Below are 25,068 nucleotides of genomic sequence, written 5' to 3' on the forward strand. Positions count from 1 at the left end.
ACAAAAACGTTGCTTTCTTCCGTTGCCTTCCAAATTGTGACCCCGTTTTACCTCTCGCTCTTGCCCATAGCTGCAACTTCCTGCACAAATCAACGCTCCGCCCTGCGCTATCCGCCCTCCACCCTTGTCCCTCTCCTTCGTTCCGCTCCCTCCGCCCTCTGCCCTCCGCCCTCCACCCTCTTCCCTCCGACCTGCCCGACCCCCTCCCCACCATCCGTAGAAACTGTTAGCTCCGCGTTGTCGCCTGCCGCCCGGCCGGCACAGGAGCGGGCCACTTCAGTCGGGCCGCTGTCTCCAGCTGAGTGAGACGCTTCCCGACCTGTCCGCTACTGGGGCGCGGCAGACGGCGTAGACAAGCCGTGCATTGTGCGGAGACTAGGCGGGTAAAGACGGCGGTGGACAGGATAGTCAAATCAGCGGAAGGGACAGTCCCATTGGCGGAGAAGGCCATATTGTGACAAACAGCAAACAGCACCACAGAACAGTTTCAACAGAGCTGCTGAAAGTTTATGTGAGGTTCGAGACTCGAGAGTGAACCATCCTCATAGTTATATCATTATCTACAAAACGGAAACCTATTGTCGCGACCATAGCCCCCAGTGGATGGTGTCTTCCAGCGACTGCTCTATTCGGACTCGGCGGCCTGGCGGTTCGACTGGTTCCCGCGGTAGACCTCATCGAGGTCAATGCTGGCCAGCTACTTCAAATCACTGCGACCAGGTAGGTGGGACTTACTTTTGCATGAAACTTGCGCGAGAAGTGTTACGGCGGTCAAGTCAAGCGTTTTTTTTATCTGATGCCCATTTGAAGCTTTGTTTCGTTAGAAAACTACGATGCACGTTGCATGTCCGTGGGCTTACGAAGAGGTGAATTTAATGGCCACCTGACAGTGAACACTGGACGGTTTGTGACCTGACCTGGGTCCAACAACATCTGCATTTTGTCCTTGCCTTGTTTTATGGAAACGACGTTTTATTTACGATAAAGTAGGTATAGCATGCTTGGATCAATCACCAAACGAGATGCTCATCTGTATTTGTTTTTGTTTTTGTTTTGTTTTTGGCAAAAAAAAATATCTTCGTTATGATTGATCATAACGATCATAAGATCAATTAAAGAAAGATCTATTATTTTATCCTGACCTGGGTTGTACTGGTAATGTGTATGTAGTGACATAATAGACGATATTTAATTTGAAGTTGTTTTTTGACAGCTTTAATTTTTTACAAGCTGTTAAGGTTTTCAAAGCCGGCCTAAGATATTAAAAAAGAAGGAAACAAAATACGCAGGTAAACCGTGCCTTTAAAATACTGTGTTTTTCACTAATTCAAAGACAGCGTTAGGTATACAACTATTGAAAAGGAATTTGGCGTGATATGAGCGTGGGACCACTGAGGAATATTTAATTACGATAAACAATGTATATGTCTATCAGTGGTTACAAATTACAATCATACTAAACCGCAAATGTCACCAAAAGAATTGCTAGGCACTGCTGCGAAGCAATAACAAGTAGCAAGCAAAGGGAAATAGCTCCTTCTACACCAATAAACGTCTATACTCTCGCGAAGACATTAGCCGTTTTCACGACGGCTATATGTTATACACTTTATTCATACTTAGATTTGGTCAAATTAGGTGCATTCGCCATATAGACCGTCGTGAAACGGCTCTTGCTGATCTGTGTCTGTCCGTATCGATCTGTTTCGGTCTCTATGTATTTACCAGCCAGTGTCGGTCTGTATCGAATATCGATCTGTTTCGGTTTGTCCCGGTCTGTTTCGGCCTGTATCAGTCCGCGCCGGTCCGCAGTGGCCCGCGGTAACCCGCTGTTGTTCACGGAACTGATCCGTGATCCGCAGCTGACCCGTCCGTCGTACGTCGTGCTCGGCAGGCACGCGGAACGAACAGTTCCGGTGTCGGTCGCCGACGCGGTCACCCCTACCCGCGGTGACCCGGTTCGTCCCCAGGTGGCCGATCTGTGCCCGACCGAGCGTAGTCGGTCCCCACTGGAGTCTGAATCATGACTGATCACTGCTCGTCCCGACTCGAGCATGGCTTGTTCTTATTTGAGCAAGGCTGGTCCCTGCCGACTCAACCATACGAGAACCTCGCTGCAGACCGGCCATATTTCGTCTCATCTTGACCACACTTCGCATGCAACAGACCACTATTCACCCCAAGCCAGCAATATTCCACAGGTCGTATCAGACCGACCACAATTTTGAACCGCTCTACCAAAATTCGTCCCGGACTGACCACAGCTTGACCATTACCAGCTCGTTCCACAGCGACCATAATTCGTACCAGACCGACTATTATTCGTCCAGGCCACCGACGTGCCAGCGATCCAACGTCGCGGTCGTTGCCGACCTGCCCGTCCCGGTCCTGAGACCACGATCCGGCGCTCGAGTCGAATGTCGGTCGCTATCCTCACGGTTTCCGCGTATGTGGGCCGATCGGCGCTGTAATGATACTGGTTGGCCGCGTGTTCGGATGGAAGCGCCTGTCAGACACGTGTTATCACTTATAGCCTATCGATGTCGCGAGCCACAAGTTCCCACGGCTATCACGGGAATGGAAAGGTATCGAAGACGGATGTGTGAAGGGAGTGACGAAGCTTCAAGTAGCGATATTTAAAAAACAGCTGAGTACGAGTTGTAGGATCAATAAAAATACCAACGTCACTCAACACAACGCTGTGACTTGTTCGTGATTTGTGCTTCGCTTAACCCTATTCCTGGCGGGGGGGGCCTCAGGAGCCCCCCTGAGGTTTTTTGGTTATTTCTTCCAAACGCGTTGAGCTAGGAAGCTCAAATTTTCTGACTTTTCCTAAAAGGCTTCTACGCAACATGTCTGAAAATTTTGAGTTGATCTGACCTCAGGTCAGGTCACCAGAGGCGGTTTGGTGACCCTACCTCAGAAAAGTTTGCAATCACGCCAGAGCTAGAGTTTTTGACCGATCAATTTCTTCTCTTCAGGCTTTAGTTAGGGTACCAGTATGTGCAATTTGTATATCTCGGAATTTTGATATCGGTGACCTAAGGTCAGGTCAGTTTCGCGACCTCCCCATTATAAGTCAATGGGGGAAAAATCAACTCCCTGTTTTTACCACTAAAACGGGTCGGAATGGCCCCATATACCATACATGACTTCATATACGATCAACCTTCACTACCTTGAGGTCTGTTTTGCTGTTGGGCAGCTGTGAGGTCATGTGACGTCATCAAAGGTCACCAAAGGTTTTTGGCCAATAACTCCGTACAGGAACAAGATACAGACGCGTGGATGGTCTCATTGTGTTCAGCTCGTCAAGACGCATCGAATGATATACATGATGACCTCGAGGTCACGTGACCTGAGGTCAACCTTTGACCTTGACCTTTCGAGGTCAACATATATATCATTCGATGCGGATTGACGAGAGGATCACGATGATGCCCTTAGTTTGTTCCTATCTTGACTAATTCGAAAGTTATTCGAGAAAAACTCTCTCCATATCTAGCGCCGCCATTTTGACTTTTTCGACCCCTGTGACGTCATCTTTGACCTGACCTGAAAATGACCTTGGTAAAAATTGTAGATCTTGACCGTGCGTATTCGATGCCGTTTACCGTTTGTCGCTATCTTGCTTCGTTCTCGAGATCTCAGGGGGGGGGGCCGAATCGGCCCCCCCCCCCGCCAGTTTCTTGTCCCGGCGGAGCCCGCCAGGAATAGGGTTAAGCGCTGTTAAGCGCGGTAGCATTAGCAATGCCCAAATAAGTTTGTTTATGCTTAAAACGCTTTTCAAATTGGCAGCCAGCCATTCGAAGGTCTAACACGTCTTATTCGGGATTCGGGAAGTGTTTTGTTATTCGGGGAGGGTAGCATAGCCTGTGTCTAAAAATGGTTTTATAGTTTCGACTGTTAGTCCCATTCACAAAACCTCACCATCCACAACACTTCACGGTTCAATGGTTTAGCTGAGCTAGAACGTTTTTGTTGTAGGTACTCGTTCGGATCGGGAAACTCGAATAACACTCTAAACTCGGCTAGAAACTCATCGTGTGTCGTGGCCGGCGGGCACGCGGAACGAGATGTTCCGGTGTCGGTCGCCTTCGCCGACGATAAATGTTTGATCTTTTTTCTTAGTTATGTAGTTGCGCTGATTGAGTTTATAGATTGCTCTGCAGAACTTCAACAACGCACTAACTAAAATCACATCGTAACTCGTCACGGCTTTGACGAGAATGAAACCAATTTTCGGACTATCAAAAACTATTTTCAAGTGATTTCATAACGAGCACCAAAGCACGTCGCCTTCCTGATCGCCGCTGACCGATGTCGAGGTGCCAGTGACCTGGATGACCGCAGTGCCGCCGGGGTCGTCACGCTGACTCTCGTGACGTGAAGCCGTGACGTGACGAAGACACGATACGTGACGCAGGTGTCCTGATAACGGCCTGAGACACGTGACGTGAGCTGCCGGACGTGACGTGATCAGACGCAGTGTGACGAAACGTGACGAGACGAGATGTTGCACGATTGAAACACGGGGAGTGGGAGAGAGAGAGAGAGAGAGAGAGAGAGAGAGAGAGAGAGAGAGAGAGAGAGAGAGAGAGAGAGAGAGAGAGAGAGAGAGAGAGAGAGAGAGAGAGAGAGAGAGAGAGAGAGAGAGAGAGAGAGAGAGAGAGAGAGAGAGAGAGAGAGAGAGAGAGAGAGAGAGAGAGAGAGAGAGAGAGAGAGAGAGAGAGAGAGAGAGAGAGAGAGAGAGAGAGAGAGAGAGAGAGAGAGAGAGAGAGAGAGAGAGAGAGAGAGAGAGAGAGAGAGAGAGAGAGAGAGAGAGAGAGAGGAGAGAGAGAAAGGGTTTGATGCAATGGGACACAAGTCACCATCTATTCCAGTATGACCTATCCCAATAATTATTGCTAAAAAAATGTAGTTGCCGTGTCCCTCAGTCCGTGAGCCGGTCATCACTGACGCCGTCCCGCGTCCCTCCGTGTTCGTAATAGTGTCTCGTCTCCCCCTGTCCGTATATAGCTGTGGCCACTGACCACTGAACCAATGTCTCTCCGTGTCTCTCCGTCCGCCTGCAGGCGGCTCTCAGCACGACTCTGGCACGGACGGCCACGAGCCCGACAGTCTGGAGGCGATGCGCACGGTGCTGTCGGAGGGGCCGGAGCCGACGCCTGGCCGTCGCGCGGCGCCCTGCTCCCCGCACCCGGCGGAGCTGGAGCCGGCCGTACTGCTGCACCTGGAGCGGTGCGCGCACAGAAAGACCCGCCGACAGCTGCAACTGCTCCAGAACAACGCCAGGTCAGTCAGAGGGCAGCGGCAGGTGGGTCAGAGGGCAGCGTCGGGACAGTCAGAGGGCAGTGGCAGGTCAGTTACAGAACAACGCCAGGTCAGTAGCAGAGCAGTGCCAGGGCAGTGACGGTTCAGCGCTATTGTAGTCACGGAACAACTTCAGGTCAGTCAGAGAATAACGCCAGGCTAGTCACAGAGCAGCGTCAGGTCCATGGGCGTAACCACCGGGCTGGAACGCTGGAAATTCCAGCCCATTTTTTTGGATGCTGAAATGCCGCCCCCGGTAGAGGAAGTCTACAATTGCGGGACTCGCGGACTTCAAAACGAAGCAAAAGAAACGGCGCTGCTCGGTCCACTATACGCCTGACCTCAACGTACCGCTCCTCACTACTCGTGCCCTTTACACGCCGCCCCTCCCAGATGTCCTTCCGCCCCCGCACCGACTCCCCCTCAAGTTCCTCGGAGCTCTCTATGTGCCGCCCCTCACAGAACCCCGTCGCCCTCAATGTGCCGCCCCTCCGCATAATGCTCTATCGCCGCTGTGCCGCCCTCCCCAGATGACTTGCCGCCCCTCCCCAGAGTACCTCGGCGCTCTCTATGTGCTGTCCTCGCCACGCCACAACTTCCCGCCGCCCTCAATAAGCCGCCCCTCCCCACAATGCTCTATCGCCATATATATGTGCCCCCCCCCCCCGAAGTGCCTCGGCGCCCTCTATGTGCCGCCCCTCACCACAAAACCCCGCCGCTCTCAATGCGTCGCCCCTCCCCACAACGCTTTACCACCGTCTGTGCCGCCCTCCATAGACGCCTTGCCGCCCTCCCCACAGTACCTCGGCACCCACTATGTGACGCCCCTCGCCACAACAACCCACCGCCCTCAACACGCCGCCCCTCTCCAAAATGTTCTATCGCAGTAGCGCCGCCCTCCCAAGGCACTTAGCCGCCGCTACCTGCCGCCCCTCCCCAGACGCCTCTCTGCCCTTACGTGCCTCCCCTTCTCAGAATGCGTCGAAACGTTTAATGATTCGCCCCTCCCTATAACGCTCCATCGACATCTGTGCCGCTCTCGGCCCGGGGGGGGGGGGGGTCGCGCCTCCCCCTGGCAAATATTTGCGATAGCTCAGTCAGGGGTGCTTAAATTGCTGCTGTTTACATATACTAACTACGCATTGACTTGGCGAATCGCGATGAAACGTGTCCGATATAGGTGAACATCGTGCGGACCGGGGGATTCATAATTCCATGGCTAGGTATCACAGTTTGGTTGCTCCTCTGAACGTGCGCAAGTGAAGGACGTGCGCACGTTTTGGCGGGCTCTGTATGCTGCCCAACACAAAGTGTTACATTTTGGGCTCGATAACTCAAAGGGACTCGCCTAGCGAATTCAGCCCATGAGAGCGTCAGGTGAGACGCTCTGATCGCAAACAAGCATCGAAGCCGAGAAATAGCCCTGTGTGATCGCTTGATGTGAGCCTTCCGGGCCAACGAGTAGTGTCCTGAGCGCGCAGCGAGACTCAGAGTCATCTGAAGCTGAGCACTTGAAAGAGTCCTCGGTCTACTGTGGGCCCTTGAGTGGGTGAGAGGTCTTTGGCTGGATCCCGTCCTGCAGGCTCACGCCTGGAATGGGTCCTCTTTAAGCAGGCTCGAAAGCTTAGGGGCCATCAGAGGCCGGTGTGGGGCTCTGAGAGTTAAGCGTGGCTGCTTAAAAGTTGCGTACTGCTTTCAGAAGGCCTGTGCGTTGGGCACCCAAAGACCAGCGTGGTGCCTTAGAATGCCAGTGTCACGCCCTCAGAGATGCACCGGTCAAGCCCTTTGAGGTTCTCAGAGGCGTCGGTGTGGGGCTCTCACAGGCGAGTGTGTGATCCATTGAGGTTTTGGCGTGATACCCTCAGAGGCCGGCGTGGTGCTGTTAGAAGCTGGTGGGGGCGTCCAGAGTCTTCAGTGTAGGACCCTCAGAGTCACCGGTGAGAACTCTCAGCGTCACCGGTGAGTGGCCGGGCCGTGGGCAATGAGCCGGTATGGGACCCTCAGAGGAAGGCACCGGTGTGCGACTCTCAGAGAGGTCAGTGTGAAGTCTTTACAGTTGCCCGTGTGATGCAATGGGTGCACTGGCGTGGCGCCCTCAGAAGGCCGGTATGGGATTAAAGCTTAGCGAGGTGATAAAGGACTTGTGTGGTGCCTTCGGTAGGACCCTCAGAAGTACCGGTGTAGGACCTTCAGAGCCACCGGCAAGGAGCCTTTGGAAGCATTGGTGTGGGGCCCTCAGAGGTATTATTGCTGACTGAGGCCAAAAAGGTGACGTTGTATACCCTCAGAAGTGCTAGTGTGAGGCCCTGAGAGACGCTAGTGAGGGTCCTCAAAGGCGCCGTTGTGGGCCCTCAGAGACACTGGTGTGGGGCCGTCACAGACGAATGTGGGGCCCTTAGAGGCTTGAGCTGCTGGTCTGAACCCTTTACAAGCCAGCAAGGGGTCCTCAGACCAGTAAAGGGTCCTCATAGGCCGGCGCTACCTTCAAAAGCCCTGTGGGGTCCTTAGAGACCGGTATAATACTTTCAGACGCCGTTGGGGTACTCGAGAGTCGCCGATGTAGGGCACTTTAAAGGGACCCTCCCACCTTAACATTAGTTTTGAGTTGAGATAGCCAAGTTTGCGGCCAGGCTCAGAAACCACCATTTATCCTGGTCGCAACCCCTGCAGCTTTATGGTGTTCAAGAAATTTCTTCCCTTTACTTGCAGGGTGGGACCAGCGTGGTCCCTATCTCTTAACCATTACGGGAATCTGATGACGTCATCAGGCTTTCGAACGTCCGTTAAATGTTTGACTAAAACGTTTTGTAGCACGCGGTGGTATATGCTGCTTTGCGCGCAACAAATGCCGCACTTTCAAATAAAGTCGCTAGGAACAGCGGAGATCCCAAAAAGTAAACAAAAGTAAAAGTCTAATATCTTGAAAACCGGTGAATATTTTTCGATGAAATTTGGTACATATTCGTTTTCGCTCTTTCTGAACCGAGCGACATCACTTTCGTGCCAATTCATTAACTTTTTTGAAGGTGGGAGGGTCCCTTTAAAGTCACCGGTGGGTGGCCGTCAGATGCGCTGGTGTGGGGCCCTCAGAGGCGCCGATGTTGGGCCCTCAGAGCTGCTGATTTAGGTCCTTATGAGGCACTGGTGTGGGGCCCTCAGGGGTGCCAGTGTGGGGCCCTCAGAAGCACTGGTATGGGGCCCTCAGAGAAACTTGTGTGGGGCTATCACAGACGGGTTTGAGGCCACTAGAGGTGGCCGTAATAGGCCGGTAAGGGCCCTCAGCGACCAGCAAGGGGCACTATAAGAAGCCGGCGCATGGCTTTTATGGGGAACTTTGTGGCTACTTAGGGGCCCATGAGATGTCCTTACGAGCCCTGTGGGGCACTTCTGAGTTGAAATATGACCAGAAATATGGCCAGTTAGACCCCAGCGGCCCATTGGCGCCACAGGGCCCCTCGTGCCTGTGTGGGGGACCTTCGAGACCGGTTTGGGCCCTCAGAGGCGCCGGTGAGGGCTATCAGTTGCCATGACGGGGCCCTCAGAGAAATTGGAGTGGGAACATCACAGACGGATGTGGGGCCCCTAGAGGTGGCCCCTAATGGGTTGGTAAGGCCCCTCAGGCTGGTTAGGGCGCTCTGGCCGGCATTACGCCATCATCAAGTTGAAACTTGATGATGGCGTAGTGCCGAAAGCTTGTTTTACTGTTTTAGATATTTATTTTGCCTAAAATAAAAACACTTTGACATGCGTGAGATCATTTCAAGCCTCATTATATTAATAATAATCATGTCATCCATCCTCGCCCACATAAAAACAAACATTTTGGCTATCTCGGATTTTCAATTTTTGAAAATTTTGATGACGTGACCTTTTGACCTATTTTTCGAAGAGTGACCTTGATATTTTCCCCACTGAAAGCTGCAATTTTGTCTGATGACGATTAAAGCCTTATTAACCGGACAGTGGCGACGGTGTCTATTATGACCCCCAAAAGTTCGATATATAGCGACATATCGCCTGAATGTGATCGTAGACGGCGACCGCGTCGTCCGTGTCACCCCGACCGACACCACAAAGCTCCCATCGGGAGGGACAGGTCTAAAAAGAGCCGGGCGTCTGAACAGGTCCCCTAGGGAATCCGTTATTGATTTCCCGAGTAATCGCAGCACACACGGCCCTGCTGCGCCGCACGGCGGAGCGGTTGTCGCGGTGAATCTCCACCGGCGGCCCCCTCTGAACCCTATCCGCTGAGCTCTGACGCGAAGCGGTACAAGACGACCTCCGCGTGTCTAGGTTAACATTGGGACAGCCCCGGAACACTTGGTCAAGTCTCTCGACGCCTATACCGGTGTAGGCGGGCACGCGTCTCGCGCCGCGGCAGGTGTTGCACTCACCTGGGCACTAGGGAAAAACACCGCCGCGGCTCACCGGTCCCCGGCCGCGGCCCAATAATGCCGGGCCAAAACCGCCACCGCCGATTGGTGCTCCGTGGTAACCTGTAGGGTGGACCTGAGAACCACACTCGGTACACGGCGGGTGATACCTGTTCTCGGGGCACGGGAAACGGCACACGTTCCGTTGAACATGACGCATACATGTCACTCGGCCATTACGAAACCCTCCCCCGGGGCCTGGGTTCCCACCATTCCGCACTGGGGCCGCGGGCGCCGCGAACCGGTCCAGATCATCATGCGTCATGAAATTTCTCGGCCGCATGGCCATGGCCTGACGCGCCCGGCTATCGGCCACCTGTACGTCGCGGAGCGAGCGCCGCGCACACAGCCCGACAAGCCAGCTCAGGTACCCGACCACCTGCAGCCCGCACTCAGGGAAGTGAAACACTGTGTGTGTGAGCAAGCCGGCCACACGGTCGACATACTCCATGGCCGTGTTCGGCCGGCCCTCTGCGGCATCGTAAGCCTCCTCCACTGACACATACAGGCGCCTGTTCCGTAGCCGCCGCTCGGCTCTGACTTGGATCGCAGGCAGCCGCAGAGCCGTCGGCGCCGCCCCCGTCCGTGACCGCGTCGGGGCGGCCCGATACTCCACCCTCCGGTCGATGCCGTCCTCTTCGTCAGACTCCGACTCTGATGAGGACGACAGGTCGTCCCGCCGTCGGCGGCGCACCGGTCCCCCATCGCTGCTGTGTCGGCGGCGCCGCCGCCGCCCGGTGCGGCCGCGCTGCTCCGGGTCCGCGTTCCGGGGCTCAGGGCCGCCGCCGTGCCGTCGAAGGTCGCCGAAACGTGTCGCCGGCGCCGCCGAACCAGCCCGTTCGCGATCGTCATCATACCCCAGAACGTCATCAGTCCCGGCCCATCGTCCCCGTATGTACGAGTCCTCCGCACTATAACAGCCGGGCCGCCGGGGTCGTGCCACCGGCTCTCGGTCACGGCCGCCAGCCGCCGGCCCTGTACCCGGCCCACACGGCCCCGCCCCCACTGCCGGGGGCCCACTGCGTAAAGCCGGGCCCGTCGCCGTCGCCGCGCCGGCCGCCGTCACCGTAGCGGCGGCCGGGGGCAGGTGATCGCGCTGTTGGCTCTGATGGTGGATTGCTGCACGCGATCGCACACCTTCGTGACCGCCGCCGCGTTCGTCGCCGGACCCCGGATGCATGGTGCCATCCTGGCGGCCCATCGCGAGTGCACAGTCTAACTCCGCTCGCAGTTGGGCGTCGATCCTATCTTGTTCGCCGCTGGCAGCGCTGAGCGGCCGCAATCCTGACAGACGGTACACACGGTCATAATCTCGACTAGTATACATGTGGACAAACACGCACGACAAAAAAGATACCGATAGTACCAGACTGAGCGCTAATGGCCCGACCCCGCCACTGCGACCAAGGCCTCGATTACTGCCCTCCTGTGTCCCCGGACGTATCCGTCGCACGCTGCACTCCGCCACCGTCCCAAGCGGCGCAGTACAGGGTCGGCCACACCCGCCGCCGCCGCAGCCGTGGCCAGACCAATCCGCAGGGAGTGAGAAGAGAATCCGGGCCCAAGCGCGCGACGGAGAAGATCATTCAGCCGTCGCACTGCTCCCGAGTCCAGTACAAAGAGCGGCGCTTCATCCGCCGCGCGCCCTGCCTGTCGGTACAGGTACATAGCTTTCACAGGACAAGTGGACGTGCCTGTTACTGGGAGCTCGACGGCCGTTGGCGGTCCATGCTGTCGGTTTTTTTGAATTCCCACCAGTACCCGAAGGCCGACCGATGTGAAAGACACATCACCATGCCGTATTCCCCGTCCGTGGCCGGTGACGAGGAATTCGCTGCTCCGCAGGCCGCCGTAGAACGCCAGTGTGCATGCAGCCCAGACGCACCGCTGGTCCCAAGCCGATGGCAATAATGATGCCAAACGGGTTTTCAGGCGGCGAAGAACCGATATGTCGATCGCCTGCCGGCGGGGCTCCGTACCGCCGCCCCGAGGCTCGTAGCCACGAAGCGCGGCCGCAGTGTAGGGGGGCATGCCCATTGGCAGCGGCCGACCCCACTGAAGATGAAGGTGTCTCACTGCTGCCAAATACTGCCTCACGCTAGCGACGGCTAGTCCCGCCCGTTTCAGGTGACCCACAAAATATGTGAGTGTGTCATCCGACGCCGGAACGCTTGTCAGCCCGTACCGCCTGCAGAACTCAATGTACCGGCGTTGGCCCGTCTCATAGGCTCGACGGGAGCCCGGCGCCAGGCTGTTTCGTAGCAATTCGTACGTCACCGTCACTAATGGAACGTCACTGTCGCACGGATGCGCGCCGCCGTTGGGAAACCCTGGCCACCCACTCGCCATCACGGCCGTGCACGTACTGCTCAAATGGCCGGTGGTCCCGCCTCGCCCCCCCCCCCGGACGCCGCCATGCAGCCATCCCCTCGACCGTCCCGCCCGCCTCGGCCGGCCCGACGCTCCCCCACCCGACATCTGACCTCTCAGCTGACGCCGGCTATGGTCCAACAGCCATGTGACACCTTCCGAACAGGATACGCTCCCAGGAGATTAGTGATACTCCCACCAGACAGAAGAGTGATACTCCCCCCCAGACACGTGATACTCCCAACGGACCAGTGATAGTCGAGTCGTGTCCCGCCGTCTGGGGCGGGCTTGCCATAAAGGGGAGGGGGAGGGGTCCAGGATCGTAAACCATCTGTGGCCCGGCTCCGCCGGTTCGACCGCAGCCGGCCCGGCACGGACGCCGCCGCGCACGGGCCCGGCACGGACGCCGCCGCGCCGCCGTCACTGAGCCCCGCCGCGCGGGCGGCCCGGCACCCTCGGCCACCCAGGGTCGTAAACCATCTGTATCCCGGCTCCTCCGGTTCGACCGCAGCCGGCCCGGCACGGGCGCCGCCGCGCCGCCGCCACCGAGCCCCGCTGCGCGCGGGCGGCCCGGCACCCGTCGACCACCACCCGTGTCGGCGCTGACAGTCTGACGGCCTTGCACCCGTGCTGTTGGCCGCTAGCCGGCCCAGTGTCGGCGCTGTCGGCCTGAAACGGCCCGGCACCCGGTCTGTCGGCCGCTGTGGCCCTGTGTCGGCGCTGTCGGCCTGAAACGGCCCGGCACCCGGTCTGTCGGCCGCTGTGGCCCTGTGTCGGCGCTGTCGGCCTGAAACGGCCCGGCACCCGGTCTGTCGGCCACCTTGGCCCTGTGTCGGCGCTGTCGGCCTGAAACGGCCCGGCACCCGGTCTGTCGGCCTGAAACGGCCCGGCACCCGGTCTGTCGGCCGCGGTGGCCCTGTGTCGGCGCTGTCGGCCTGCACGGCCCGGCGCCCGGTCTGTCGGCCGCCATGGCCCTGTGTCGGCGCTGTCGGCCTGCACGGCCCGGCGCCCGGCGTCGGCCGTTACCGGCCCAATCTCGACGTCGTCGGCCTGAGACAGGCCCGGCACCCGGTCTGTCGGCCACTGTGGCCCAGTGTCGGCGCTGTCGGCCTGAAACGGCCCGGCACCCGGTCTGTCGGCCGCCATGGCCCTGTGTCGGCGCTGCCGGCCTGAAACGGCCCGGCACCCGGTCTGTCGGCCGCCTTGGCCCTGTGTCGGCGCTGTCGGCCTGAAACGGCCCGGCACCCGGTCTGTCGGCCGCCATGGCCCTGTGTCGGCGCTGTCGGCCTGAAACGGCCCGGCACCCGGTCTGTCGGCCGCCATGGCCCTGTGTCGGCGCTGTCGGCCTGAAACGGCCCGGCACCCGGTCTGTCGGCCGCCTTGGCCCTGTGTCGGCGCTGTCGGCCTGCACGCCCCTCGCCCGGCGTCGGCCGTTTACCGGCCCAATCTCGGCGTTGTCAGCCTGGAACGGCCCGGCACCCTCCGCTGCCGGTGTAACAAACACACGCACAACACGACTCATAACAGGTACCCGGTAACTCGTCAACACAGCCAGCCATATCACACATGACCCATGTGGAGGACGCTGGTGCCGGCGTACCGGACCCACCTGCCATGCCGTGACTGTCGCGGTCGTAGTGATAAGCGGTGTCCATGCCCCGTTTCTCCACTGAGTCGTCCTCGATGGTGCTCACTAGGCGCCGTACCCACACTACTCACGAGCCCGACTCACAGGACGTAAAGCACACCCTCTATCACACAGGGACGCGCTGTCCGCGGTCCATCTCCGCTCCCCGCCGGCCTCTGCCGCAGACTGACGGCTGTCCCCTCCGTCCCGTTTCCCCCTCCCTCCCCGTCCTCGCCCCCTCCCCACAGAGTGTTCCCCCGACCCTGCCTCGGACCAGGCGGCTCGCGGAGTCTTCAATTCGCGCCTCGTCGAGCCACTAAACTTCATTAGGGGGCCCTAATGTCGAATAGCGACAAGCGGTAAACGGTGCAGGGTACAAATGGATAAGGTCTATAATTTTTACTCAGGTCATTTTCAGGTCAGGTCAAAGATGACGTCACAGGAGCAAAAAGGAAGTCAAAATTGCGGCACTACATATATATGAAGTTTTTCTCCAATGACTTTCAAGTTATCCCAGCTAGGAACAAACTAATATCACCATCGTGATCCTCTCCTCGATCCGCATCGAAACATATGTATGTTGACCTCGAAAGGTCGAAAGGTCAAAAGTTGACCTTAGGTCACGTGACCTATGGTCAAATGGATAAGGTCTATAATTTTTACTCAGGTCATTTTCAGGTCAGGTCAAAGATGACGTCACAGGAGCAAAAAGGAAGCCAAAATTGCGGCACTACATATATATGAAGTTTTTCTCCAATAACTTTCAAGTTATCCCAGCTAGGAACAAACTAATATCACCATCGTGATCCTCTCCTCGATCCGCGTCGAAACATATATATGTTGACCTCGAAAGGTCGAAAGGTCAAAAGTTGACCTTAGGTCACGTGACCTATGGTCAACTTTTGACCTTTCGACCTTTCGAGGTCAACATACATATGTTTCGATGCGGATCGACGAGAGGATCACGATGGTGCTATTAGTTTGTTCCTAGCTGGGATACCTTGAAAGTTATTCGAGAAAAACTTCGTATATGTAGTGCCGCAATTTTGACTTCCTTTTTGCTCTTGTGACGTCATCTTTGACCTGACCTGAAAATGACCTGTACAAAAATTATAGACCTTATCTGTGTGTACCCTGCACCGTTTACTGCTTGTAGCTATCTTGCTTTATTCTCGAGATCTCGCTGTCGCTCCCGCTCGTCACGTGACCAAAGGTCAACTTTTGACCTTTCGACCTTTCGAGGTCAACATACATATATTTCGATGCGGATCGACGAGAGGATCACGATGGTGCTGTTAGTTTGTTCTTAGATGGGATACCTTGAAAGTTATTCTAGAAAAACTTCATATATATGTAGTGCCGCAATTTTGACTTCCTTTTTGCTCCTGTGACGTCATCTTTGACCTGACCTGAAAATGACCTCAGTAAAAATTATAGACCTTATCCATTTGTACCCTGCACCGTTTACCGCTTGTCGCTATCTTGCTTTATTCTCGAGATCTCGCTGTCGCTCCCGCTCGTAATAATGGACAGGTCATAAAAATGACCTGACCTGAGGTCAACGCAGGGCGATATCCACTTTTTTATTTTCGCATATGAATGACAATTGATAAGGCTTTAATCGTCATCAGATAAAATTGCAACTTTCAGTGAGGAAATTATCAAGGTCACTCTTCGAAAAATAGGTCAAAAGGTCACGAGATTAAAATTTTCAAAAATTGAAAATCTGAGATAGCCAAAATGTTTGTTGGCTGATTGTGAGTTGAACCATATAAAGTTTTTATCGTAGAAAACCAATAGTTTCTGAGTTATAGGCCGCCAAACATAGGGCTGCAGCGCGACCTGCTGGAATTGCCCGAGGCTATATCTCGGAAACCGTTGTTCGAAGAAAAAAATACTTGCCACAGCTGGCTTCCCCGCCCATCACAACCCCTTACACCAGTTTTCAACGAAAAATAAAATATGAGGGTGCAAATTTAATTTTTTATTTGTCGATTTGTCGTGGAACGCCCCAGCTATCGATTCCGCTGTCCGTAAGCCTAATCATGCAAAACCCCAGAATTTGACCTTTGACCTGACCTTGACCCGAAAGTTGACCTCAATCTTGAAATCTTAAGAGTGCTTTGGGAAGGTCTCGTAGAGACCTTTCGAACGCCGCCTCGCGGGGCTCGATGCGACCATTGGTTCTCGAGATAACAGGGGGGGTCGGATCCGACCCCCCCCCCCCCAGGCTGTCGTGGGTACGGAAATAGCCCAGGCGGTGCCGGGTTAACGGAGTGCATGGATTTACTGAGCAGTTTTATTAACTATGTATGTCTATGGAGAAAATCCGGGAACAGCTCAAGCGGTCACAATAAGCGGCTGGATTTATTATCCGAGGATTTATTAAGCGGATTCCACTGTAACTGCATCAGCTGCTTTACTTATTTTTCATCGTCAACTAAGTGGTAGTGGATTATTATATTTTGAATCGCACTTAATTGATAAAGGTACCTATCAGATATATGTAGCTATCCTATTTTCCAAACACGAAGACAAAACCTCAGTGCTAATGCATTTGCTGCCATTACCAGCGGCATCGTATTTTAGCTCGCAGTTTTATAGCATTCGCTACCTTACATTTTTGTCCAGATTATTGATTCAGTGCTTTATAACAGTCATTTTCGGAAAATAGCCATTCCTACAATCACCATGCCTGACCAATGTTCATAACTGTTCTTTTAGGTCTCCGGACGTTCCCAAGGGCCGGCAGCCGGTCGCCAGCGAGCTCGAGTCGCTGCACATCGAGTCCGAGACCTCGCTGGCCTCTCTGGAGACGCTGGCCTCTCTGGCCAGCTCTGACCGACTGCTGGATGAGCTCAAACTGCGTGATATGACCATCGCGCAGCTGCGCGGCCGTGTATTGCAGCTGGAGCGGGCGCGGCTCGATAAGATCCCGCTCGATCCGGCGCGAGAGATCTCCCGGCTCCAGAGCAGCGTGGTAAGGGGAGAGAGCGAGAGAAAGATAGAGAAAGAGAGAGAGAGAGGGGGGAGACAGACAGACAGACAGAGCAGACTGACCGTAATGGAGGGAGGGAGGGAGGAAGGGAGGGAGAAAGAGGGATATCGTTTTGATTGTTGTTTTGATATTGTTCTCTTAGACACTTGCTTGAAAAAGTACTCACGCCGCATACCAGTTGGAGACGACCCTGCATTGCCTAGCTGACAAAAATATATTGCTAAATGACCTCTGACACAACCGTGTCAATGTTTGCTGTGTGTGCTCCAAGCTGGTATTGTGCAACATCATCTGCTTTCAAGTCACTGGTATGTTTCAACATGTACCGAAGGCCCTAAGTTCCCATGCACCAAGCCTTCCATGGCTCCTCATTATTTCTTGTTCCATCATCATTCCAGTAAATATTAGCTGTGGGTCTTATGCCTGTCATTTCCCGTTCGGCTCACTGAAGCTCACCACACGTCCCATTCAAACTCTCCCACAGCCATCTGGCTCCATTTACCCCATCTGTTTGTCCTCGATTGTCATCCCGTCGCGCTATATTTCTCACATCTCAAGGCCGCCATGTGCGCCATCCCCATTCCGCCTGCGGTCCGCCCATCTTCGCCACAAGCGGTAACGCAATAAACGCCGCACGGCCGGCTGCCATCCCGCGGCGTTACATCGTTTGATGGCTACCCGTGGGAGCAACGCGCGCGACTCGCTTCGCTTGGCGTTCGTGGCGCACGGTCCGGGCAGACCGATTACCGACAGTCGACGGCCGACGCCTAACAGTAAAAGTGTGAGAACACGTCGCGTCGGCCCCGAATCGTGCAGGTTTGGTCTACACGGGAGCCCAGTCGTGTCCAGGATTTGGTGTAGCTGCCACAGCCGCTCTTGCGTCTCATGAGTGGTGCCTGTTTTAGTTTTGCTGTACCTGTGCTGGTCTTGAGTGAGACGCTGCACGAGTTAACAGTGACGCTGTTCGTAATTGGTGCGCCAGAGCACGTCGCAGCTGCGTCACTTCATGGCTCTGCCGCGCCGCGGTAATCTCACGCAATCGTGTCGTGCAGCTACTGGTGAGGAGCCCGCAATTTCGTGACGAGCGTTGCCTGTTTTCGGTGGGTGACCGCGGGGTCGCTGCGGGGTGATGGGCGGCTCCGGCGACCCGATGGCGGTGAAGGTGCGCCGACCTGGCAGCTGGCGTGTGCAGCGCACCGTGTCCCTGTTGCAGGTACAGTTGGAGCGGGTGCGGGACGAGCTGACGCTGCAGAACTTCTCGCTCAAGTCGAAGCTGTCCGAGTTCACGCAGCAGCTGAGCAGCTCTGGTGTGCAGTTCCGGCTGGACCAGCAGCCGCCGGCGGGCGGCCGGCGCGCCGCGGCCACCCTCGACTCCAGCAGCCTCACCACCAACCTGTCCTTCTCCGGTTCGGCGGAGGACGAGCCGCCCACCGAGAGCAGGAGGACCGGCGGCGTGGACCGGCGCGGCACCTACAAGGTGACCAGCCCCGACAGCGTCGAGCTGCGCCGGCTCACCGGCCGCGTCTCCGAGCTGACCGAGCGGGACGCCGAGCAGCAGCGGCGCATCGGCGAGCTCGAGACGCAGCTGCACAACCAGCGCAACGAGCTGGAGCAGCTGCGTGCCGACTCGGCCCAGCTGCGCGCGCTGGAGGCGCGCCTCGAGGAGAGCCTGCGCCGCTGCGAGCTGACTGAACAGCAGCTGGCATGTAGACAGGAGGAGCACGCCATGCTGAAGCTGGACCTGGACGCGCTTCAGGCGGAGAACACCCGTCTGAAGGACGACCTGAGCCGCGTGCTGCGCCAGGAGGCCGAGCACAGCAGCCGCCTGGTGCGGCTCAGCGACTGCGAGTCGGAGCTGTGCCGGCTCCAAGAGGAGCGCCGGCTGCTGGCCGACGCGCTGCAGCGCGAGCGCACGCTGCGCAAACAGTACTTCAACCAGATGGAGGAGCTGAAGGGCCGGATCCGGGTGTTCTGCCGGCTGCGGCCGCTGAGCGAGCCCGAGCGGCGCCAGGGCGGCGCGGCGCCCATCGACTGCGCCGACCCGTACACGCTCTGTGTCGGCGGCGACAAGGGCCAGCGAGAGTTCCAGTTCGACCGCGTCTTCACCGAGGACACCAGCCAGCAGCGCATCTTCGACGAGGTCGAGGTGAGGGACGATGGATGATTCTATTATTTTACCTGTAAAACGCCTTTTGGGCGAAGAACGAGCGAGCGAGATAGTGAGCCCTGCACGTGCGGAAGGGCGAGAGGGTACTTCCAACGGGCTTGCGCAAAGCACCCTTCTAACCGGTCGCTAGCGGTGTACCAAATTTGAACGCAATCGGCCCAGCCGTTCCTGAGATCTGGAAGCGGCATTCTGCACGTGCGCACGTGCAAACGGGGTCCAAACTGACTTTTGGACGGCACCCTACTAACTGGTCCCCAACCGTGTACCAAATTTGAGCGCAATCGGCCCAGCCGTTCTCGAGATCTGGAAGCGCCCCCTGCACGTGCGCACGTGCAGTAGCACCTTAACCGCAACACATGGGAATGCATTGTCTGGTGGGTGCCTACCTGTATGCCAATTGCCAAGTTTCAGCGAAATCGCCCCAGTAATTACCGAGTTATTAAAATGGGAACAAATATGACACCTCTTATTGTTGTATTTTGCACGTGCACTGGGGGTGACCCACATGCATCGAGAGTATCCTATTTTTTGGTAGAAGGGATGCTGCTACCCTACAAAAACTACCGCAAGCCAATCGCCCAAGCGGCTGCTGAGATATGAGCCTCTCAAAATCACTACTTTTGCAAAACAGCTTGAACACCCTTGACTTTTCACGTGGCACGCGCCACAACGGTCACCAGGGGCGCGGGAACTACTTCCCGACTGGGGGGGCACACCATAATAGAGGTCAACCTAGGGTACCCCCAAATCTAGTTTTCTCACCGGTTTTAGGCCACTTATTTTTCACCCCTCGGCTTTTTCAACAAAAAAGAGAACATTTGCAAAAAAAAAGTGTGGTATTCCGTCTCAAAGCTGTGGGGGCACCGCCCCCACGGCCCCAGAGTTGGGGGGGGGGGGGCAAGCTGCCCCCACTGCCCCCCGGCTCCCGCGCCTATGACGGTCACTGAGATATATCAAAAGTAGTCAATTACGAGGTAGAAGGGATGGGGCTACCCAACAAAAAAGACCGCAGGCCAATCGGTCCAGCGGTTGCTGAGATATAAGCCTCTCAAAAGCGTTACAGGCCGGGCCGGGCCGGGCCGGGCCGGGCCGGGCCGCTCATACTGAGATTTTTCCGTTATATTGAAAAGACTCACTTCGCTCGCTGCGCTCGCTCGCTCGTAATCATACATACAAAGCAAATAAAATGTCACGTTACCAAAGTTCGACATATCTGCATTGGTGTATTTAAATAATAAAATCTTCCGCTCCGGCGGCTTGCAAAATAACTGAACACATCCCATTAAAAGTAACTTTATTGTTCCTCCAAGCACTGTAAGCGTGTCATACCATAAAATAGCTCGCAGTCATTCCGCTAATTCACGAGCCGTCGTAACGTAAAATGTTCGGATTCATGCTTATTCGCCAGTTCACAGTGATCATTGCAAAGGCCTGGGATTGTTACAGTTACAGGCACCATCAATCTCAACCACCGTTTCAGTTCAGCCAGTGTTCCCGTAACACCTACCTACCCTCCCCACTCTGTCTTCCGCTCCCCTCCCTCTACCCTCCGCACTCGTGTACCACCTTGCGTACCGCATTCCGCCTGCTCCGCGCGGCCGGCGGCGTCCGTCCTGGAGCGGAAACGTGTGCGGACGGTGTGAAGCGACAAATGCCACCGTTCTGGCCCGGGGCGTGTCCGGTCCGTTACCGAGGCGCGGAAACGAGTCCGACGCACGCGGCTAGTGAGAGAGCTCAGAGCTGGTGTGGATCAGCCTTGCGTTTGATTTCCTTGTCGGTGAAACAGACATGGATGGATGCTGTAGGTAGAGGGATCAGGGCGAATAAGATCTGCGTGGATTGGTCAGGTATCGGCGTATTGGACAATCATTTCGCCGAGCAATCGCCGAATTTCGAACAATAGGCAGGCCGATTTTCGTCCGTTCGCCGTTTTGGCCGTGTCACGTGTTAACCCTATGGCGCCCGCAAGCGCGTGCTGACGGCACATCTCTGGACCAATCAATCGCAATCAAATTTTAATACCGAGGTCCACCTCACCTTAGGCTGAGTGTCCACCAAATTTATTTTACTGTTATAATCGATAACGTAAAATTTAGTGGGCACCAAGCATATTATGAATTATAAGATGTCTGTCCGTGCTCATCACTGTCCTGCCGAAACTGTGTTATTGCGCCGGATCGGTGCCGCATGGCGACGCACCTTGCACCTTGCCGCCTAATTGCCGCCTAATAATCATTCATTTACTATTATATCGGATGCACTTAACCGAAAAATTATGTGGTGAACGAAGTAATATCACGGTCAACGTCAAGGTTCCAATATTCAATTTGAACATCTCTTGCGTCTGGTAGGCACATTGCACTTTTTGTCATGGACGTTATTGCACAGATCCCACCTACGCATCCGACCTTTCATTCATCAAGGCAACTGAGCTGCTGCTTATGGTCCAAAGAGGTCATGCGTGTCCACACGCCATCGAGTGGAACTCCAAGTCACCCGGGCGAACTGCCATGCTTTCTCCGTTAGGCGCTTCAGCCGAATCGGAATTTCACAGCAACACGGTAGACTCAAGCGTCAGTGCACACAGTGCAGTGCAGCGTTCCGAAACAGTCGCCCTGTCTCGCTGGCGTCAGGCTCAAGACGTTAGCTCGCTTTGCTGAAAACCGTTAGTGAGGTCATTCCCCATTTCCTCATGTTCCGTTCACTTCCACTTATTGGAGATGCATGGTACTTGCTACTTATGTCTCGTATGAATGCAAATATATTTTGTTTTGGATTAGATGTTTGGTATGTACACGAACGAGTCTTCCGCTTTGAACAAATGTGCTAAAACCTAATGATATTTTTTTAATCACGACGCCTCCTGCTCATCTGTAATAGGGTTCAGCTGATGACCAGTGGTCACTCGGAAGATCATATTAAACCACGAATGGTCACCAGCAATATACCCTGTTCCCATCTGTATCCTCTACCTTCTTCAGTCGGTGCTGATCTCGCATGTCCCTGACAAGTGACAGTCGGTACTGATCCTATCTGTCTCTCCTCCACTCCCAGCCAACACTGACTCCGCCTGTATCTCGCCGTCAGTCTCTGGTCCAGTCGAGTATGGACGGCTACAACGTGTGTATCTGCGCCTACGGCCAGACCGGCTCCGGGAAGACGCACACGCTGCTGGGAGACGAGCAGGCGCCGGGCGTGGCGCCGCGCGCCTTCCGGCGGCTCTTCGAGCTGGCCCAGGCGCGCGCGGCGCAGACCAGCTGCGCCATCAGCACCTACATGCTGGAGCTGTACAACGACCGGCTGGTCGACCTGCTGGCGCCGGCCGGAGCGCGAGCAGACGAGAAACTCGAGGTGAGGCGGGCGGTCAGTTTGACTGAGTATTCTTGGAGATTAGCTGCAAATATCTTGAAGAAATCAAAGTTAAGAAGTGCTAAAAAGTTTGAACTTAGACGATTCAATGTCCAGTGATTTAACAACGTGACATTAGCCGTTTGAAAACGATCAAAGGCTTATCTTTTAGCTCAAGCACATATTATCGAATGGACGTTTTCACTAAATCAGCTAACATTCAAAAGGGACGAATAAGAACTTTGCTTGTGTCATGCCTTGTGTGTTCCTTACTCCAATCCCCGCCGTCCGTCAGGTGAAGAAGGACCGCCGGGGCACGGTGGTGGTCTCGGGCGCCGCGCTGCTGCCCTGCCAGGACGCCGCCCACCTGCAGCAGCTGTTTGAGCGCGCCGTCGGCGCCCGGCGCACCGGCGCCACGCGCATGAACGCGGCCAGCTCCCGCTCCCACCTGGTCATAGGTGTCACCGTGGAGGCCACCAGCCGCGTCAACGGCGCCGTGACGCGCGGCAAGCTGAGCCTGCTGGACCTGGCCGGCAGCGAGCGAGCCGCCAAGTCGGGCGCCGACGCCGACCAGCTGCGGGAGGCCAACGCCATCAACAAGTCGCTCTCGGCCCTAGCGGATGTCATCTCGTCGCTGACGGCGGGACAGAACTTCATTCCGTACAGGTGAGACACGTATCATGCGCGCTGACTATGGACGTACGATGCTATGGTAGTTTTTGCGGTGTTTGTGGCCTAAAATTATCAGAGCTTATCAGAGTTGTTATAGGACACGGCATGACGTGAGATAGTGCTTACTGCAAACCATAGCAGTTAAGCTTGATAAATGCAGTCTTAAAAGATATTTAAGCGAATCCATGGATTTGGTTCATTGGTTTCATTGGTTGGACTAGCACTTTTTTTTGGGGGGGGGGGGCAAGCCTTTCGCTATCTTTTGCAGCTTATTTCCATGACATTGTTCGTCTCTCTGTCGTCCACAGGAACAGCAAGCTGACGATGCTGATGCAGGACAGTCTGGGCGGCAACGCCAAGACGCTGATGTTCGTCAACATCTCCCCGGCGCAGTACAACCTGGACGAGACGCTGACCTCGCTGCAGTACGCTTCGCGGGTCAAACAGATCACCAACTCGGCCGCCCGCAACGCCGACAACAAGGAGATCACCCGACTCAAAAACGTACGAACTGGCAGGGCTATACACTGATCTTTGATGACCCAAATGTTACTGAACAAACTTAGTTCTTGTGTTAATCTGCTTGTTTGTGTGTTTGTTTTTGTTTGTTTGTTTGTTTGTTTGTTTGTTTGTTTGTTTGTCTGTCTGTCTGTCTGTCTGTCTGTCTGTCTATCTGTCTGTCTGTCTGTCTGTCTGTCTGTCTGTTTGTTTGTTTGTTTGCTTGCTTGTTTGTTTGTTTGTTTGTTTGTTTGTTTGTTTGTTTGTTTGTTTGTTTGTTTGTTTGTTTGTTTGTTTGTTTGTTTGTTTGTTTAATGCGAACTTCTAACGACGAATATGCTTACCGCACTCTCATCGATATCAACGATGACGAATGTATGATAAATGAGTACGTCTCCACACTTTTCCATCTTTGTCCACAGGTCATTGCCAAGCTGAAACAGAAGAGCGAAACGATACTTTCTCTCGGGGAGGAATTTGACAGCTGACGGCTGCTAGACCGAGGACCGTGAGCTATACCAAAGCTTATTTTCTGCTGGGGAAAACAAGCTTCTCTTTTGAGAAGTTTTGCAAGTGTTATTTGTAGGAGTTGTTAGACAGCATGATCTCGTAAATGTGTCTTGTTGTTGTATTTATTATTGTTAGGAATAATAGCTCAAGAAGCAGCGGCCGAAAGATCACCTCATTGGAGGGAGGTCATGTGGTACAGTTGCAGTGCTGTAAACTGTAAAGACGCTGGAACACACCAACCAATTAGTTGGCAGGTGATCATTGCAGCGATGCGGCGATAGTTGAATAAACACTGGCTAAATGGAATCTCGAGACGTTTTATTGGGTAAGTAAAACATGAAATAACGTTTTTGGAGCTCTAACGAAAAACTAGATCAAGCATATGCGTGGCAGTAGGTTTTATTGGCGCTGAAACTAAAATTGCATCGCTATGCGCTGTTTTTATCAAACTTTGTTGCCACTAACGTGTTTTATGATTTGCATATTTGCTCGAAAGTCAAAGCGAATTTGGGTACGTACAGTTGCGTAATGCGCATAGTTTTTAGTTGGCAGTTTGACATCTGAATCCCGAAGCCTTTCAAAACCTCGACAACTTCCTTGGTCCCTCTCCATAAAAGTGTTCTAGTTTTAACCCTCGCATGTGTAGGGGGGGGGGGGTCGGATGGACCCCCCCCCCCCATGGTTTTTCGCGAATACCTCGCGTAAAAAGCGGCCGATCGCGACGAAATTTTCAGTACCCTCGAGCTGATCAATTTTACACCTACTCTGAAAATTTCATGACCCTGACCCAAGTGACCTTCCTGTGACCTATTTCTCGAACCCGTGTTTGGCCGGAATCGCGATTCGGTGTATGTCGGCTCACATAAGCTGCGCGTTTGCAAGCTTCTCGTGGTTTCAAACGTTCACACATGTGATTTGATGTTGCTCCCATGCATTTGGGTGGAGGTCAAGGTCACCTGAAGGTCAGGTCAGGTCATTGACCTTTGGTGACCTCGGTTCACTTTTTCCAGCTTTACATGTTTCTAGGCTAGTTTTTGGAGCTGAATTCGAATTTAGAAGCTATTTGAACATTTACGAAGTAGTTTTGGTGCCTTCGTAACATTTAACGAAGCTGCCAGAGGCGGTTGTTACG

General features: G+C 54.8%; 1 protein-coding gene across 1 annotated transcript; it reads left to right on the forward strand.

The window, feature by feature from the left end:
* Window positions 1–278: 278 nt before the first annotated feature.
* LOC122391323 (kinesin-like protein KIN-14I) lies at window positions 279–24,242 on the forward strand. Its single transcript, XM_043385119.1, has 8 exons — window positions 279–720; window positions 5,076–5,295; window positions 16,468–16,723; window positions 17,955–18,887; window positions 21,996–22,259; window positions 22,552–22,922; window positions 23,237–23,432; window positions 23,849–24,242. The coding sequence occupies exons 1-8, from the start codon at window positions 687–689 to the stop codon at window positions 23,912–23,914; spliced, it is 2,340 nt and encodes a 779-aa protein (XP_043241054.1). The 5' UTR covers window positions 279–686; the 3' UTR covers window positions 23,915–24,242.
* Window positions 24,243–25,068: the final 826 nt, after the last annotated feature.

The sequence above is a fragment of the Amphibalanus amphitrite genome, unplaced genomic scaffold (genome assembly GCF_019059575.1).
Source record: "Amphibalanus amphitrite isolate SeventyFive unplaced genomic scaffold, NRLGWU_Aamphi_draft 000432F_arrow, whole genome shotgun sequence".
Classification (NCBI taxonomy): domain Eukaryota; kingdom Metazoa; phylum Arthropoda; class Thecostraca; order Balanomorpha; family Balanidae; genus Amphibalanus; species Amphibalanus amphitrite.